Source organism: Ochotona princeps, chromosome 3 (genome assembly GCF_030435755.1).
Source record: "Ochotona princeps isolate mOchPri1 chromosome 3, mOchPri1.hap1, whole genome shotgun sequence".
NCBI classification, from domain to species: domain Eukaryota; kingdom Metazoa; phylum Chordata; class Mammalia; order Lagomorpha; family Ochotonidae; genus Ochotona; species Ochotona princeps.
In genome coordinates this window covers 103,472,081-103,491,565 of record NC_080834.1, presented here as the reverse complement: position 1 = coordinate 103,491,565, position 19,485 = coordinate 103,472,081, and the positions used below count along the sequence as shown (strand labels likewise).

The 19,485-nt window shown below is 39.8% G+C and overlaps 1 protein-coding gene across 3 annotated transcripts in view; it reads right to left on the bottom strand.

Annotated features, from left to right (window-relative positions):
- DCUN1D1 (defective in cullin neddylation 1 domain containing 1) overlaps nucleotides 1–19,485 on the bottom strand; it is a 40,627-nt gene that overhangs the window by 8,536 nt on the left and 12,606 nt on the right. For all 3 annotated transcript variants that reach the window (XM_012928734.2, XM_058662215.1, XM_058662217.1), the window contains exons 2-4: nucleotides 10,829–11,045; nucleotides 9,516–9,684; nucleotides 7,796–7,926 (exon numbers count right to left, since the gene is read on the bottom strand). In XM_012928734.2, coding sequence (XP_012784188.1) covers nucleotides 7,796–7,926; nucleotides 9,516–9,684; nucleotides 10,829–11,003 — 475 coding nt within the window. In that variant the 5' untranslated portion in view covers nucleotides 11,004–11,045. The remainder of the gene's footprint in view (nucleotides 1–7,795; nucleotides 7,927–9,515; nucleotides 9,685–10,828; nucleotides 11,046–19,485) is intronic.

The window sequence follows — 19,485 nt, the reverse complement described above, 5'->3', positions numbered from 1 at the left end:
CCTTCCTCATCCCTAACATCTAACAAGTTCCTGTTTAAACCTGTCACATCCACTGATTCCTCTGGTACTTCCTTCATAGTCTTTCTGACATCACCCTGAAGGCCTTCACTTGCCATGTACAAAGTTATACAGCCCCGTGACCTGTTAGGGTTGTATTTGCCTCTGCTCTAGTATGAAAACAGTCACAACCTTAACGTTAATCTCTGTGCCACCCCAAGTGTTTTGACTTTCAAGCTTTAAACTCTGACATCTCACACTCATCATTAACCACTGTAGCTCTTTGCCCAATTTCCACCACATCTAAAATCTCAACAAAATCTGAGTTCTTCCTCTTTTCATGATGGCTTTTCCCAACCAAACCCTTAATATTTCCTTTGCCCGTCTCTCCGAAAAAATCCTAACCTCAGATGAGGACACTCTTCAGTTCTCCTGCAGAAAAATACCATTTCAGTAGTAATGTCATCAAATTAATAACCTACAACTTTAGTAAAAATTTTCACTGATTTAGCAAAAAAAAATTTCTCCTGGAAAACTGTTCAACTTGCTTAATTCCCCACTCCACTTTATGGCGCAGGTAATTTTACCTCCTAATTCAAAGGAAAATACATAGGTCTTAGGAGAGAAAATGTCTCATTGTCACTGGATCTTAATCTTTGTGGTTTAGGGACTTCACATCTCCAACTGGACAGAAACACATGGAAGGTCTTCAGAAACTGCTGAAGGAACAGACTTCTTAGGATTTCAAATACTAGCACACTTACCTTCAAATCCATACTTTAAACTCAACTGAAAAGCTGTCTGTTCTTCTAGAAAAGGGTGAGCTCCTTATTAGATCCAATACTACTTCCAGGTTGTAAGTTTCTGTTCTTTACTAACTCAGCACATAGTCTTCTGGCTTAAGGTCAGTAAATATTCAACTGAGACTACATAGGCCATTATTAGCCTGCCTAATTACTCCAAATTCATCAAATTTACAATGACTTTACTACTAAAAATAGTACATACTTTTTTTCTCCCAAGTCTTTTTCTTTTTTCCAGTAACATAGGATGGCCAGGGAAATATTCAAATAATTGCAAACTATGAGATATCCATGAATGTCCATTTGCCAGCAGATACATTAAAGTAAGAATTTGACAAGGGTTAAGGATATATTTGAGGAGGAAAAAAAAAGAAAAAATATATTTGAGATAGGTATTATGGTAGAGCAAGTGAAGTCACTACTTGGGAGAGACCCAGGAAGGAGATTCAGGCTCCTTGTCTCAGTCTGGCCTAGCTCTGGCTGCTGTGGGCCTTGCGGGGTAGTGAACCCGTACATAGATATTAATTTCTCTTCTGTCAAGAATAAATCAACCTTAAAAAAAAAAAAAAAGATGTGCATGGTGTTTGACAACGCAGGTTGTACATTCATCCTCCTATTTCCTGACCTCCTAACACGTTCTCCAATCATCAGACCCTTCCAGCTGCCGAATCAATACTTCTCTGTTGTTCATTTCTTTGGCCCTCTGCCATATTTGGAGAACTAGGTGCGGGAAGACTTTCTTCAGCTCCAATGACAGCACTCTGTTTTCATCTGTCCCTGCTGGGCTTCTCGTTCTCTTCCCCTGGCTTCTTACTCCGTTCTTCCACTAAATGGTGTTTATAGCAGCACCTATCAACAACCACCATTTCTCTTACCTCCCTCAGTAGATTTTCAAATCTATTCCTTGTTCCATGTTATAATTCAATCACCTTTAACAATTCCTATGTATGAAATTTCTCTGCAGACTCATAACCCTAATTACCGAGGACATACCCAGGGCATCTACAAACAACTCATCTTCCCACCACAGAACTACTATTCTTCTTTTTCTCAATGAATGCCGCCACCCCTAAATGTTTCTCAATGAAAGAAATCCTACAGTAAGCCATGTCCTGTACGCTGTAGGATGTTTAGTATCCCCATAAAGCCAGTAGAAACCCTTGGTTATTAGTGATAATCAAAAAGTAATAGTAAAGATTTCCAAATGTCCACGAAAGCATTAATAATCTCTGGGGACGGTTAGCTTCTCTTTTGCATTACATATCCCACCTCTCCCTCTCACAATTTGCTAAGTCCTTTCCTATTCTTTGTCTCCACCAGCAAGTGTGTGTCCAGATATTCTTTTATCTGAAGTTCTAGCTAAAGACAAAAACAGTTCTGTATCCTCTTCCATTCCTGCTTCCACTCCTTCTAAAAGGACAATACTTTGAGATGGATCCTTTCAGGCATGAATCTGGCAACAGATTCATGTCAAAACTTCTATAATTGGACTAGTGTTGTAGCACAGCGGGTGAAACCTGCTGGCATCCCATGCAGGTACAGGTTCATCTCCTAGCTGCTTCATTTCCCATTCAGCTCCCTGTAAATGGCCTGAAGCAGCAGAGGTGGCTCAAATGCCAGGGCCCCTGGGCACCCACATTGCAGACCTGGATGGAGCTCTTGACTCCTGGCTTTGGCCTGACAGTCTTGGCCAGTGTAGCCATCTGGGGAGCAAAGCAGCAGATGGAACATCTCTGTCTCTCCATTTCCTGTGTAACTCCTTAAATCTTTTCTTGGGCTTGATGTGGTAGCCTAGATGTTAAAATCCTCACCTTGTACATGCCGGGATCCCATATGAGCACTGGTTCTAATCCCGGCAGTCCCACTTCCCATCCAGCTCCCTGCTTGTGGTCTGGGAAAGCAGTCGAGGATGGCCCAAAGCCTTGGGACCCTGCACCAATGTGCGACACTGGGAAGAAGCTCTGGGCTCCAGGCTTTGGACCGGCGCAGCTCCAGCCGTTGCGGACACTTGGGGAGTTAATGGGACGGAAGATCCTCCTCTATGTATATCTGACTTTTCAACAAAATAAATCTTTTTTAAAAATAAAAATCTTTTCTTTAATAACTTCCTATAGTCTTCAGATAAAATCTATGCTCCTAGTGAAATGAAGTTACTTCCAATTACTCAAAGATGTGATGTTTTCTATTACCTCTATGGGCTTCAAAACTCAGAAATTACTACCCATTCGAAGATATTATGAAGCCCCCAAATTTAAGATACTTTTGACTCCATGTTCTCAAAGTAGTTAGTAAATACTTAAGACTTCTCCTGGTTCTCATTTGAAAGGCAGATATTTACAGAGGAGAGACAGAAAAGTCTTCCATCTGTTGGCTCACTCCCCAAATGGCTGGAGCCAAGCCGAACTGAAGCCAGAAGCTTCCTCTGGATCTGCCAGATGGGTGCAGGGGTCCAAGGACTTCAGCCATCCTCTGCTGCTTTCCCAGACCACAAGCAGGGAGCTGGATGGGAAGTGGGACTGCCGGGATTAGAACCAGTGCTCATATGGGATCCCGGCATGTACAAGGTGAGGATTTTAACATCTAGGCTACCACATCAAGCCCAAGAAAAGATTTAAGGAGTTACACAGGAAATGGAGAGACAGAGATGTTCCATCTGCTGCTTTGCTCCCCAGATGGCTGCACTGGCCAAGACTGTCAGGCCAAAGCCAGGAGTCAAGAACTCCATCCAGGTCTGCAATGTGGGTGCCCAGGGGCCCTGGCATTTGAGCCACCTCTGCTGCTTCAGGCCATTTACAGGGAGCTGGATGGGAAATGAAGCAGCTAGGAGATGAACCTGTACCTGCATGGGATGCCAGCAGGTTTCACCCGCTGTGCCACAGCACTGGCCACTGTGGTCATCTGGGGAGTGAATCAATCAATGGATAGAAGAGCTCGCTCTCCTTCCCCTGCTCCTTGTTCTCTTAACTTCCTCTTCTCTCTAACTCTGTAACTCCACCTTCCAAATAAATGATTCTTAAAATGACATGGTTGCTGAAGAGCTAACAATCTTTGGCCAAACTAAACAATGAATAGCCTCACTGTGGTCTACATTAAATATCTTCCTTTTGGAATATTATGCCCAACTTTAAGAGCCCTATTTTCAAATAGAGAACTTGAAAATACATTTGAGGAAGCAGTAACAGGAATCTCCCAAAAGAAAGAATAGTTAAAATAAGTAGAATGCTGGCCTGGAACAAAAGGACAAGGGGGGAATGGTGATGATTTTCAAATGGTCAGATACCCTTTGGTGCACAGGAAGACAAGCAAAAACAATGTTGAAGTTTTTTTTTTTTTTTTTTATTAAATCAGCTTAATAAAAAGAGCTATATAACAACAACTAAGAGTATTGTGTAACATAAATGAACAACTTCCTAAGACGACACGTTCCAGTCCTTGCATAATTTCAAAGGTAGAAATGAATCAGCATCAGGGAGGAATGCTACTTTGGATATGTCGGATTTCATAGAAAATTTTAAAATTCCTTTAAGCTTTAGGTGATACCAGAAATGGGAGGTGAGGGACTCAGCTTCCACACAGTATGTCAAGATGTGGCTTTTGGTGCTGGCTTCCTGGAGCACTGTTTCAAATTCTGGCCACTCTCCATTTCCGAGCCAGCTCCCTACTACTGTGTCAGACAAAGCAGTGGAGGACCGGCCCTGCCATCCAATGGAGTCTGGAGTTGTGGCTTCTGCCTTCCCCAGTGTTGTCAGTCTGTGGACTGAGACTATTTTCATTATTTTTATCCTGTGGATGGAAGATCTCTGTGTGCCTTTCCCTTTTTGCCTTTCAAATAAATGTAAAAAAAAAATTTTTAAAAATGCAGGTAACTAACGTGCAGTACCGGAAGTTTCCCTTCCTGGTGTCAGGATAGAAAATGAAAAAATAAACGTGAAAAACATCTATTTTCACGGTAATTAGCACTGCTGTTTATTAGCAGACAACAGTGCTGTCACTGTCACTTTTTGCCAACTGGTTTTGGGTCTCACTTCTTCCCCATGACTTCCTAATTCCTGCCTACCAAATCTTGTAATTTAAGAGCACTGTGAACACTTAAGAGAGGTTGTCAAGAGAACTGTTCTCTGTGTAAGCAGTCGTTGCATTTCTCAGTGCCTAGCATTAATGCAAAACAAAGAGCAAATTTTATTTTCTTAACACTTTAAAAGCCATAGTCCATGTTAGGGCTCACTCTTTGTGTTTTCTATGGTTGGCAGATGAAGATTTAAATAATTTTATAATTGTGATTAAATACACATAACAAATTCAACATCTCAATTTTAATGTGTACAGTTCAATACTATTAGATACAATCAGACTATAAAACCCATCTCAGAATTTTCTTCAATTTATAAAACAGAACCCCTGAAGCCATTACATTTTTTTCTTAAGCACAGACTAATAAACATAAATAAAAATTTTCTCTTAATGTGCACTACAATCTGAAATTCCAACTTACCACATTAATATATCCACTAGTTTTTAAATTTTTGCCTGATTTTCTCCACATAAAAGCCAAGATCCAATATCCAAATTACATATTTGCCTAAAAGTTATTTACTTGGTGCATAGGGTCACAGCTGAGAAACAGGCTAGGTTTTAAGTTTTCTTAACATTTGACATCTGCAACATTTTACTTAATCTTATGAAAATATAGTGTCATTTATTAATAGCACAAAATAACTCTTTCAATGCAAAATCAAATACTTTAATGGAATTTTATTTGTGAGAAAGGAAGAGGAAACTAACAAGGTAACTCAGTTAACTGTGGACACAGATAAGGAAACCAATCACAGGTATCCCAGCTTGTGCGGCCTACAAAATCAGATTTCCTGTAAGAATAAGACCCAGACCATACTAAACAATCTGCTGGAACGGAGGCTTCATTTAGAATTTAGCTTCACAGATATTTTTGTAAATCTTTAATTCAGCCTTTAGTCACTCTTTAGGGAAACTCTCCATTACAAATTTACATCTATCACCTTCCTCCTCTGCATTCAATCATTCTCTCAGTCTGAGCCTTATTCGTGCAACTGTTTCCCAGTGCTTTGCCCCCTAGTCTAAAATACATGAAAGGATTAGCATAAAAGGTCGTATTAGACTCCCCAACAAGCTGTTTCAAAAACACAAACAAAACCTGACTTCTATCACTGACTAAAAGTTATTTAAACTTCAAAAAAAAGTTATTTAAACTTCCTGTGACCACATTTCCTCATCTACAAATTAAGGACAAAAAAAAGGACAGAACTCTATTATTGTGTATCTAGCACACATAAGAGTAACTCATAAAACTGTTGTACATTAAGACAGGCAATGCATGTGAAGTGCTTAGAACGTTGCCACTTACACCAAAGGTCGTGAAATCAAGTTGAACTGGCATCACCACTATCTTCTGCGGGTCCTCATTTCCTACGAGTTCAAACATTTCTTTTCCATGTTCAAAAAGAAGTCTGTTGACTGTTTAGCCCTATTATATCTTATCAATTTATTCTCTCCAAGTTTTCTCTTTCACAAAAAAGATGCTTGTTTCTGATGCTAGTTTAGCTCTTTCTTCACAACTACTCCCTACACATTCTATGTTCACTGGTCCAACCAAACACTAACTTGGTCACAAAGCATTTCCCAATTGTCTACTACTACCTAACCTTTTTAGAGAGTTTATAAATTATACTGCATTTTTTACTTCCATATCCCATCAGTCTGTGTGGGTATTATGTTTAGCACAAAGGGGTTGATGTGAACTGTTAATAGAGGTTATTTCTGGATAATAACTTCATAAATATCTTCTTATTCATGCTTATTTTTAAATCATAAATAATCAAAACTGAGAGAATCGTAGTAGTGGTAGTCGCAAAAAGAACAAATGTCAAGAAAATGACTGGTGCATGGCTACATAAAAACTTCAAATTATAGCAGCTGCGCTGTAGCACTTAAACGACACCAGAATCCCCTATGAAAGCTGGTTGGAGTCTGATCTAGCTCTCTGCTAATATACCTGAGAAAGGAAGAAGGCCCAAGGGACAGACGTTGTTGTGTAGTAACTTAAGCCTTTGCCTCCAATGCCAATATCCCATTTCACTTCGGATCCAGCTCCCTGCTAATGCATCTTTTGGAAAGTAGCAGGAGATGGCTCAATACTTGGGCCCAGTACACATACAGGAGCCTGGGAAGACACTCCTGGCTCTGGCTTGGCCCTTGTGGCCATTTGGGGAGTGAACCAGCAGATGGAAGGTATCTTGTTCTGTTTCTCCCTCTCCGTAATTCTGCCTTTGAAATAAATAAATAAATAAAGAGGGAGGGAAGGACAAAGAAAAGAAAGGGAGAAGAAAAGAAGTTAATGAAAAGGAAGGAGGGAGGGAGGGAGGGATGTCATTGGAATTTTAATAGCTATCATGTTGTTTCCTTTTTCATTTTTAATGTGTGTGCTTTTATTGAACTGATCTTAAAGTCAATGTACACGTAAGAGCTGGCTGCTTCCACATCTCAAATCACCTTCAAAGAGATCAGTATTCATATATTTCAAATTAGGGGACAAAAATAGGGCCCATAATGGTTGATCATTCAAAATAACACAAAATTTTTAAACACTGAGGTCTTAATGTAAACATTTTTAAAAATTTAAAAATCTGTATGGTATAACTTACATAAAAGCAATGCTGTCACCTCCCCAGTGTGGAGCCTGGAAGAACCAGCCCATGCTGCTTCCCGAGAAGTGCGGCACCAACTACTCACCATCTTCTATACTGTAATTACTTTAAAATGCATCACTGGCTCAAATAAATCACCCAGGAAAACCCTATTATTCAATGTGCATGATTTTCTGAATCAAAGTTTTATTTTCCTTTTTTTGGATAATATTTTTATAACAACTTTATACCTCAAACACATTAGTTTTCTATTACAAAAGTGATGCTACCAATGTATTTAAATATATTTGAAATATAATTTTTACATATTCTTACCTAATCCTTTTTGTCCTGGATTCTTTGCAAAATTAAAAGTAAACTGGTAAAAGTCCTTAAATCGTCCTGGTTCTTTCAATTCTTGTTCCATCTTGGGTATCTGGGCCTTTAGTTTTTCTATGCTGTCACATCTACATTATAAAATGAAGTTTATTTATAAAGGTTAATTTTCTTAGTAAGTTGTTTTTCCTTAAAGAGCTTACATTTATTTCCTTAATATAAAACACAGTAGAATTTTTTTTTTAACATTAGATAAACAAGTACCTCCACCCCTTATCAACAGAGGGCAGACTCCAGGACATACAGTGGATGCCCAAAGCTGCAGACAGGCACCACACCCTCCAGGTGTTTTGGTTTTTCCTATACATATGTACAAAAACCTATGATAAGTTTAATTTATAGGTGAGACACACTAAGAGATTAACAATAAAACAATTAGAACAATATAGTACAGTTAATGCTATGTGAGTGTGGTGACTCTCAAAATAGTTTATTATATCTTGTCATTTAATATCTCTTCACTTAGGGAAATACTTTATGCCTTCTCATTGCATATCCACACTGCCAGCATTACTATGCTTGTGCTTTGAGACCATTTTTAAGTAATTAAGAGTTTCTTTAACACAGGTACTCCGATACCAAGGCATTCTGAATACCAAGACAGCTACTAAGTGATCAGTGGGTGGGAGCAAATACAATATGGGTCCACTTGACAAAGGGTGATTCACATCCCCAGCAGCACAAAGCAGGAGAGTATGAGATTTCATCAGCATACTCAGAATTGTTTATTTCTGGAATTTTCCATGTAATATTTCCAGACTACAGTTAAACACATGTCACTGAAGTCACAAAACATGAAACTGTGGGTAGAGGGAGACTTTGTATGGGATAAGCTGGAAGAAGAGGAAATCTGGAGTGACTGTAAGCAAAAAAATATATATATCTTTTTAAAAAAAGAAATGGATATTACTGTTAATTACATAATTCCTGGAGTATCAACACACTAACTTACAAAAGTACCTCTCAGTGAAGAAAAATGTATAGTATTCAGAGATTCAGAGTAACCATCAGTTTCCAACCGTCATGAAGGTCATGAATCCTCTCCAGCTTCCACACTAATGGAAAGCATGGTCTCTCACTTTTCTAGGGAAGTTACCTCTTAAAAACGTGCTTCATGTTTTCCATTAGTGGGCACTAAAACCCAAAAGGGCAGATGGCTGCATGCCCACAGACCGACACTGTGTTCAACACAGATAAACAGGACTCACTGGCAGAAAACCTCTGTCCATGACCTTTCAATCTATTTATGCAAAGACACTCAACTAATCAGCCACCATAACGGGGGTGAAGCAAGTCACTGCCAACTTCTTAGGTGAGTTTCTAAATTTTAGAATTTTAAGATTTCAGAGTTCACTGACTCACATTAGTAAAGAGCATACAAACATCCTGATTTCACTGCCCATGTTAAATATAAATTCATAATTTTATTTTAGTACAAGTCAATCTCCCCAAGAAACCTCCAATAAAAGTAAAATGCAGACTAGGCTAGAATAATTATACAGAAAACCTAGAAAACCCAGAAAACTGTATAACATGGGAATAGCATGTTAGCCCATTTCTATTTGTATCAGTGTTTGTGGGCCTGTAAATGTCGTTACATTTTAAATGTAAATGACATAATTCAGTTCCACAGTAACTCTCACGGTAATGACATACTCACCCTAACTCCGTCATGCCGTCCATGAACTCCTGTTTGGAGAACTCGCACTGCGTTGCTGCTCTGAACTTCCATGCAATGATCAACACACTAATGCTGGCTGGATCGAGTGCCAGGTCATCACAGAACTGCTGTATACCATCTATTCCAATTTTATTTTCATCTTGAGGATCTTGAAAAGTAACAATGCAAAATTAAATTACTGCCATATTTTATTAGGCTCTATTACTAAAACTGAAAAATATAGCGTATGCTCTGGTTTTAAAAATCACAATATGCCAAAGACATGAAATAGTATAACAGATTGTTCACATAATGTTTAAGGTCTCATTGCCCCTTAAATAGCACTCCTGAAGTATACAAGATGGTATACATACAGATGAGCACTTAATTTTTAAGTCCCACTTATTTACATGAAATATGTTCCAGAGTTACACACACTGAGAAAATCGGACTTTCCTATACAGGGACAAGGGGTTCTAATTCAACATACTCAAATTTGTTTAAAAAGGGATTCACATAAATTCATTCTTTCTTAACCCAAAGTTCATTTTACTAAAGTAATTACTTCTTAAGAGTGTAGCAAAAATTATAAACTATGCAATTCAATCCTAATAACATAAACACCAATTGTAAAAAAAAGTCAATATATATACCTATCAGACTAACAAAAATTTAAAACAGTGACAAATTCTGCTGCCAAATGTGGCTTGCACCTTTCTAAAGGTAATCTAGCAGTATCCTCAGCATTAATAAATATCCATACCCTTTGATTTTGCAGCCTAAATTATGCATAGTAAAATTCCATTTTTTGAAAACCATTAAAAGAAATTTTGCACAAATATTTCTGGAGAAACATAAAAGACGGAGGGATCACAACAGGCTCTGAAGTACTTGGTTGAGGTGAACAAATAAGAATTGAGAAACTACTAACACTTTCTTTACTCATCTATTATGTACCCAGTTTAACATTTTTTAAAAGCATGCACAATTTTATAATTGCTTAAAAATGACTAGGCAGGACTTCAGAAAAGGGAGGAAAAAATAATCCTTTCTCCACCTCCCATCCACAAAGTGAATAATGGGGAAGAAAACAAAGGGAAGAAAAACAAAGAAACCAAGAACAAGTTTTAGTGAAAAGAGGAAAATTTCTCCTCTTAGATTTCTTGAAATCATTCCACAATCCGCAGAGCTCAGATGGAAACTTCTCCCCAGTCCCCCAATTCATGAACTATAGAGTATTTGATTTTATCACAAGCCAATAATGGAAAACCTGGTTCAAAACACTTAAAGTCACAAGCAAACCAAACACTCACCTTTGTATCTATTGTATAGTTGCTCTAACTTCTTCCTGTCCAATGATCCTTTTACACTCTCTCGTATATAAAGTTCAGGATTTTGGAAAAAGTTATCTGTTGCAACATCTAACTTCCAGTCATTTTGAGACAGACAACTTACTGCTGTTTTTTCACTAGATTGTGTGAAGATCATAAACTGACGAACTTTATCCTTCTGCGATGATTTCAACTTGTTCTATTGAAACCAGAAAATAAACTGAAACTCTAAGTAAAATCATATAAGGCTAAGTATTTCTATATGGCTGACTAGTCATTCTTAATAATACTGTTTCCCCCATAAAACACAATTAAACGTTTTAGCCTAAGACTTATTTTTGATCTGATATTAATCATTCAAAGTTCTTGAAAATCTGAAACACAAAATTGGGCATAATTTTGGTAAAGATACTAAGAAACAGAAAAGAAAGCTTAATCACCCTGCATTTCTCCTAACAGTGGATCCTGAGGGCATAAAGACTCTAGAAAGCAAGTGCAGCTATTTGTAAAACCCTGATGAAGCACAAAACTCCCAGCAGGATGCACAGGGCTAGTGGGAAAAGTGGTGACATTAACTAGCCAGTCAGTCAGATGAATCCAGGCAACAGTCAGATTAACAGGTGTTTGTTACAGTCCTAATACCCATTATAGGTTGCCACTGTCCTGACACCATCCACATTTTTCCTAATTTTACTAAGTGGGAGAAAGCAATAGGAATATGAGTATCGTACATTTCTCCATGTAGTTCACAGAAATCAAGGCAATTATCAATGGCTTTTCCTCATATTTTCGCTCACATCAAAAAAAAAAATCTTTCTATCTAGATACTTTTGTCTTTGCTTTCAATGTGAGAATCAGGGACAAAGACAGAGCTCACTAGCGTCTGCTACTGTATTCCCCAAACGCCAAGAATGGTGAAGGCTGGGCTGGACGAAACCCAAGAATTCAATCCACGTCTCTCACATGGTAAGGACTCAACTACTTGAGTCATCACCTCCTAGGAGATGTACTAACAGGAACCAGGATCAGAAGCCAGAGCATGGGGCAGGCATGGACCTCAGGAATTCTAACGCAAAATGTGTGAATGTTAGGTCAAGCACTCTTCCTTCTCCTTTGCCTCCTCCTCCGCCGCCATCACTACCACCCTTCCTGGGGGATAATTCTTAATAGGACTTTGGCCAGCAGAAGTATCAAATCTTTCCCTTTGCCTGAGCTGAGTCTCTTTGTTGTCTCCAAACAAGTTTTGTACCACAATAAACTCCTCTAATTTGCGACACAGTGAAAGGACTCACTTCTCAGGACTTGAACTTAAAATGAGGTAAGCAAATACGCTCTTCATGGTCTGCCAGTATATTCAGAGCCATGATTCTCTCCCTTCCCACCCAAGCTCCAATGCAACTTCAGCCTCCGAGATAATCCCAAATCACCCCTCAGGAAAACACCTGGCTTCTTCCTGAGCCACAGCTATAAATGAAGGGCTAACAAGTCTGGGCAGTGCACACAACAGTTACAGTACCCCTGAGCTTCAGCAAGATATCCAACTCCAAGCCACCCCAAACCAACAGATGACAAATCTTCAACCCCCTGATTAGACTGTAAGAAGAGACCATCATTTAGGATTACAGATTAAAATTGAAACCTCTGTTCTCTATTAAAATTGACAACTATAATCATCTCACTAATCTGCTTCTTCACTAATAACTCAAGATCTCTGGACATCAGCCAGGTCATATGGCTTTATAAGCCATATCTCTTAAACATCCAAGAGTCCTCCCTTTAGAAAACTATGCCCTCCTTGAGATTCAAGGACAACACACAATGATATCAAATGCCAAGGAAGATAACTGCCCTAATATAATTTTCTGTTTAACTGAACGTTAAATTCTAAACTTATGTGACCAAAAATTACTCTGAAACTCAGTGTCCGATTCTCCCTGGGGGAAGCAAGACACTCAGGACAGATGTGAGTTTATGCTTCTATGAAGACATGGAGATATCTAAGGGCTGCTGTGAGCACCAGTGACCATCTCACAGCTTAAGTCACTTCTGGAAGTCAAAAACAATCTGTTCACTCCCCTCATGATTTCTTGTCAGAAAGCTGAAAAAATTAAAAACTTCTTACTCATATAACATAATTAACAATTCCATGTGATAAATCTTACTTGAAAAAATGTAATAAATAATGAGCATGCAAACAGCTATGTATCATGGATGATACATGTAAATAAATGTTATACTTGTTGGCTTAAGTATAAATTTCTAGCATATGGGGCACTACCAATATCCAAGTATTTTAAGAACAAGGTTTGCAGTGACTCATTTCCCACATCCTGAAGGCTAATGAGCGATCCCAGTGAAGAAGTGACAGAGTGGTCCCCGCCAGGCCAAGTGCCCATGGGCAGGCCATCCCTGCAGTCCGGGAAGAACTCTCCACTCCGCACTCATTTATTCTCTGTCGGCTTTAACAGCCATTTCCCTACCAGGGAGGATATGGACGACTCTGTACACTCCAGGGCCGTCTGTGTGAGGGACAGACTGGCATGGGTGACTTGTATCTGCCCTCTTCCAAGGTCATAAAGGGTTACAGGGTAAGATGTTCTGTCCATGAAAGGTTTAAGTATTATCAATTTAAGAAAAAGCAGTGACTAATTATCTTAGATTTATTTTAAAGGGGAGAAGAGGATAGAGGAAAAACTGAAGTGGAAGAAAAAGCAGATGGGTTTTCTCTATTTCTACTACAAACCCAGTGGGGAATCTTCCCAAGAATGAAAACATGTGACAGCTATAATGATTCAGCACTCAAAAGAATTATATGCCCTTTACTTTAATAGGTATTAAATGTAATAAATTGGAATTGTTACTTAAGATTAGGCAATACACCACATGTCATTATTTGTAACTTTAAATACAGTAATATCTAAGTAAAGTCTACTTCTTAGAATACTCTCCTGCCCCCAACAGTTGCATGAGATAATAAATTAATTTTTTGGTCTCTGAAAAAAAAATTAAAAAAAAAAAGATTAGGCAATACAATCTGTAGTATTCAAGCATTAAAACAATCTCAGCATTACCCAATTTTCAAAGAAACGCAAAAGTGGTTGAGTATGGAAAATGTGTAAAACATCAGATATATTTTGTTTATAATTCTAGCCAAAAAAAAGGGAGATGGAGAGATATCAGTTCTTACAATGAAAGCTAGTTATAACTGCATTGAAAACTACCAAAGCTAAAAATACTACCATAACCTGTACAGAAAAATGCACTTATCTGTTTATCTTTACAAAATAAAATGATCAGTGTATAATCACATATTTCCACTTTTTATAAGAAACTTAAGAATCACGTTTAAATAATAATACATGTGAAAAGAAAGAAACGAGATAGGGCCTGGCGCAGCAGCCTAGTGACTAAAATCCTCGCCTTGCAAGCACCGGGATCCCATGTGGGCGCCAGTTCATGTCCCTATGGCTCCGCTTCCCATCCAGCTCCCTCCTTGTGGCCTGAAAAACAGCAGAGGACGGCCCAAAGCCTTGGGAGCCTGCACCTGCATGGGAGACCCGAAGGAGGCTCCTGGCTCTTGGCTTCAGATCGGCTCAGCTCTGGCCGTTGCAGCCACCTGGGGGAGTGCATCAGTGGATGGAAGATCTTCCTCTGTCTCTCCTCCTCTCTGTATATCTTTCCAAAATAAATAAATAAATCTTAAGGATTTATTTAGGAAAAAACGTGATAAACACAGCACTTAAAATGCAACCAACTATTCAAGACAGGAAAGCACATTTTACTATTGAACCTCCAAAGCACTGTGACTGAAACATAACAAGATGATGAAGGAAGAAGCAGTGGTGGGGGACTCCTAAAGACCCAAGGTAAAACACAACAAAGCTACAAAAGGCCTCCTAATGTAAGAAACCAGGAAGACTGCAAAGTGATCTGCTAACAAATACTTGCAAATTCCCTTATATTTTTTAAGGAATTTATTTTCTAACTCAGTTCTAGGTAATTCAGATTTAATAAATCTAGCTCACAGAAGTCAAAATCTCAATTTTTTGAGTTAAAAATCTCAAAGTAATTAGGGCTGGCACAATGCTTCAGTTGGCTAATCCTCCGCTTGCAAGCACCTCCCATATGGGCACAGGTTCCTGTTCCAGCTGCTCCACTTCCCACCCAGCTTCCCACCTGTCATCTGAGAATGGCCCAAGGCTCTGGGTCCCTGCATCAACATGGGAGACCCAGAGGAAGCTCCTAGCTCCTGATTGGCTCAGCTCCAGCAACGGGCGTCATACAAGGAGTAAACTAGCAGATGGAGGATCTTTGTCTCTCCTTCCCTCTCTAATTCTGCCTTTCCAGTACAATAAATCCTTTTTAAAAAATCAAAATACCAATCACCCCTAATTCTCACTATAAGCCCCATATATACATTCTAATTTGACTAAAAGTTTAGCTAACAAAGTAACCTCACCTACAACTCAAGACGAGATTGGGCGTGTTCAGGGTGGTATGGCCATAGACTTCACCTACAACTCAGAAGAATTAGTTCTGGTCTAGCAAACCACATTTCCCATATATGATACACTGTATTTAGCAAACACAAACATGGCCAGTTTCCAAAAATACTCATCTACAAAAACCCTTCCCATCCACACACAGATCTGAGGACTACCCCTCCTAGAGAAGCCTGTCCCCCAGGGGCAAAGCTCCTCCACAGGACGGTCAGGCCGACCACTGCAGGAGCAGTTCTTCTGGAAAGGCAGACTCAAACCAGACCAGCAGGATTTTAATCTAATCTCTGCCTCTTCACTGCTGTGTGACTTTGGAAAAATTACTTAATCTCTCTGGGCTTCAACTGCCTCTTCTGGAAACATGGTATTAGGGTTACATTAAATTAAGTCAGCTTCTCTTGGAACTATTGTAGAGTAGTGACCCCCATAAGGGTCCATCAAGGAATGATGTAACTCCAGAGAAAACAAACTTAACAGCAAATCACATTTATATAAGCTCCTACTGTGTAACAAATACTGAACTAGGTATTTAATGATTAACAATCCTGAAAGCTGGTATTATTGATCCCACTTTAGCAGTGAGGAACACAAATACAATCTATTTATCCTAAAAGTAGCAGAGCTAAGAACTACTGGTACCTGGCTTCAAGGCTTCCAGCCTTCTCCACTGATTTTTCCAGTGTCTTAAAGTGAAAGCGGAAACAAAAAGGGCAAAAGGGCAACCTCTGACTGACTCTGTCAGGGAGGGGCACTGTGAGCAGTGTCTTCACCTGTTTTTATGGAAAAGTTAAGTAAGCAGTGAATTAACATTTCCCCCTCCAAAAGTAAACTATTTGCATGGGCCACTTCTGCAGGGTTCTGCACAGGTGTAGGAAGAGAAGTGGGTAAGTTGTTGTTTAGTTAGTTACTTATCTGAAAGTGAAGAATTACAGAGACAGACAGACTCCATGCATAGGTTCACATCCACAGTCAGGGTGGAGCCAAGCCAAAGCCAGGAGCTGGGAACTTTCTGGTTTCCCATCTGGATGGCAGGTGGCCAAGCATCCTGTTGGCTTTCCCAGGCAGCTGAATCAGAAGTGAAGCAGCAGGGTCATGAACAAGTGCCTATATGGGATGACCACGACACCCAATGCCAGCCCCAACAGGAACAAAGTATTTATAGTCCTATCACATTGTTTTTAAAATGGATAGTTAAAAACCTACAGGTTTAAATGAACACAGGGCCCTGGTTTTTCTACCTGTGTTCATTTAAAGCTGTAGGTTTTTAACTATCCACTCAAAGTTAGGGTCTTCATTTTCCTGCTTAATGAAAAGGCTTAAAGAACAGAAAAAATACACACATACATATCGGTTCTGGCCAGAAAATGCAAGGACATGCAAATCCTAAATTTAAGCAAAACAAACAAAACTTCCATGAATGTTCTTTTAGAATCTAATCTACAGTTGTGAATAATTTAATGTTAGGCCTATGCTTCCTGACAGTCATTTTAATTTCCTGCACTTCAAATAAGTTAAAATCAACTCCTTAGAAGTGGGCCTTTAGACTAACCATCCAGATACCTATGCACTCTAACACAGTACCAGGGTTCAATTCCTGGCTCTGGCTCCTGAGTCCAACTTGCAACTAAAGCACACCCCAGGAGGCAGTGGTGATGGCTTAAAGCAGGCTTCCTGGTGCCCATCAGGGAGACTTGAATTGAGTTCCCAACTGTAGCCTCTGTCTCCCCGCCTTCCCTCAATCTCCTGAGGGGCTGTTGTGGGTATTTGGTGAGTAAATCTCTCTCTGAAATAAATTTCAAAATACTGACACTTCGCTAAGAAGCACTGCATTACGGCATCATATGTGGAATACACCATGAATTACTGTACACAATGATATGTATAAGCTGCCAGTTTCAGTCCCCACTACCCATTACTCCACTTCTGATCCAGCTCCCTGCTAATATACTTAAGAAATCAATGGAAGATGGCCAAAATGCTGGGTCCCTGCCACCCACATGGGAGACCAGATGAAACTCCTGGCTTGGGACTGGGCCAGCCCTGACTGTTGTGACCACTTGGAAAGTTAACCAAGAAATGGAAAACCTCTTTCTCGCGCTGTCTTAACTTTTCTAAATAAATGTAGTTTGTTTTTATTTTGGGGGTTTCTTAAAGAGAAAAAAAAAAATGATCACCATGTAAGTGAAATAAATATCTGGATTTCGGCTTAGAGACTATTTTGACTATATTTTTAAACATGCTACTGAGTTAGGCCATCCCTGAAGCACAGGTACCTCATACTGGCTGGCACCAGATCAAGTCCCCATCGCTCTACTTCCTGTCCAGCTCCCTGCTAATGCACCTGGGGAAGATAGCGCCAGTGCTTGGACTCCTCCACGCACATGGGACAGCGAGAGGAGGCGGTGCCTGGCTCCTGGATTTGAACTAGCCCAGCTCCAAACAGTCACGGCCAGTTGGAGAGTGAAACAACAGATGAAGACCTGTTTCTGCTCTCTGTAACTCTTTCAAATGAAAACAAAATAAAATCTTTAACCTATATGGGTACAGCAATCCAAGCTCTTGCATTGCTGCTTTTTCAGGCAGAGAACTGGACTGAAGTAAACCAAGCAGGACTGCGACCAATAGCAACAGGGGATGCCAGTGTTGCAGATAGGGGTTTAACCCGTTCTACCACAATTTTGGCCCCAATTTCAACCTTTACAAAGTTACTTTATTAGAAGTTGTAATACGTCAGGAAAAAACTCCTTAAAATTATGCTTACTAGGCATTATATCTCAATCACCTTCCCAAATTTATTGCCTAATTTTTTTTACAAAGATTTACCTGAAAAGCACAGTTACAGAGATAAAAGACCATCCACCCGCTGGTTCACTAACTTGGCCACACAGCTGAGGATGCACCAGGAGCTTCATCAGGGCTTCCCACGTAGGTGAAGGCCTTCCTTCACCTACTGTCTTTGCATGTGCTTTAACAGGGAGCTGGATTGGCAGTGGAGCACCTGGATCAGGAGCACACATGAAATGCTGGTGTCACGGGTAGAGGCACAACCCACTAAAGAACAAAACCAGCCCCTTCCTGAATTTAGTAACTATTTTTTTAAAGATTTATTTATTTTCATTACAAAATCAGATATACGATCCAAAGCCAGGAGCTAGGAACCTCTTCCAGGTCTCCCACGCGGGTGAAGAGTCCCAAGGCTTTGGACCGTCCTCCACTGCTTTCCCAGGCCACAAGCAGGGAGCTGGATGGGAAGTGGAGCTGCTGGGATTAGAACCGGCCCATATGGGATCCCGGCGTGTTCAAGGCAAGGACCTTAACAGCTAGGCCACCACACTAGGCCACCACACCAGGCCCGAATTTAGTAACTATTTTAAATTTGCCTTCCTTTGACCACAAACTTTTTTCCTAAGAAATCCTGATGCAAGCTGTAAAACTAACAAAGACAATTTGATTTTAGAATTCCACAGTAACAACAGCTGGCATTCAACAGTCATGTGATTCACAAAGAAAATAAAGGATCCCTAAAAAATTAAATATTCTAAGATTTCCTATCTACTCAAATGTAAATGCAGAAACACTAGAATCTTACCAACTCGGCCTGAAACCGAGGCCTAGTGGCTAAAGTCCTTGCCTTGAACACGCCAGGATCCCATATGGGCGCCAGTTCTAATTCCGTCAGCTCCACTTCCCAACCAGCTCCCTGCTTGTAGCCTGGGAAAGCAGTCGAGGATGGCCCAAAGTTTTGAGATCCTGTATCCGCGTGGGAGACCTGGAAGAAGCTCTTGGCTCCTGGCTTCAGATCGGCATAGCACCGGCTGTTGAGGTCACTTGGGGGAGTGAACCATCGGATGGAAGATCTTCCTCTGTCTCTCCTCTTGTCGCTATATATCTAACTTTGCAATAAAAATAAATAAACCTTTTTTTAAAAATCTTACAAATAATAAACATTTCCAATGTTTGTTAAAATGGAAACACCCAAATGTAACCAGGGAATGAACCATGTCCTTCAACTTCTCTCTGCACTCAAGAGAGTCAAAAGCCTAATTAATTACAATTCTTCAGAAAGGAATTATTTAAAAGTAATTCTACTTAGGGGCCACCAATAAGGCACGGCAGCCTAAACCTCCACCAATGATGCAA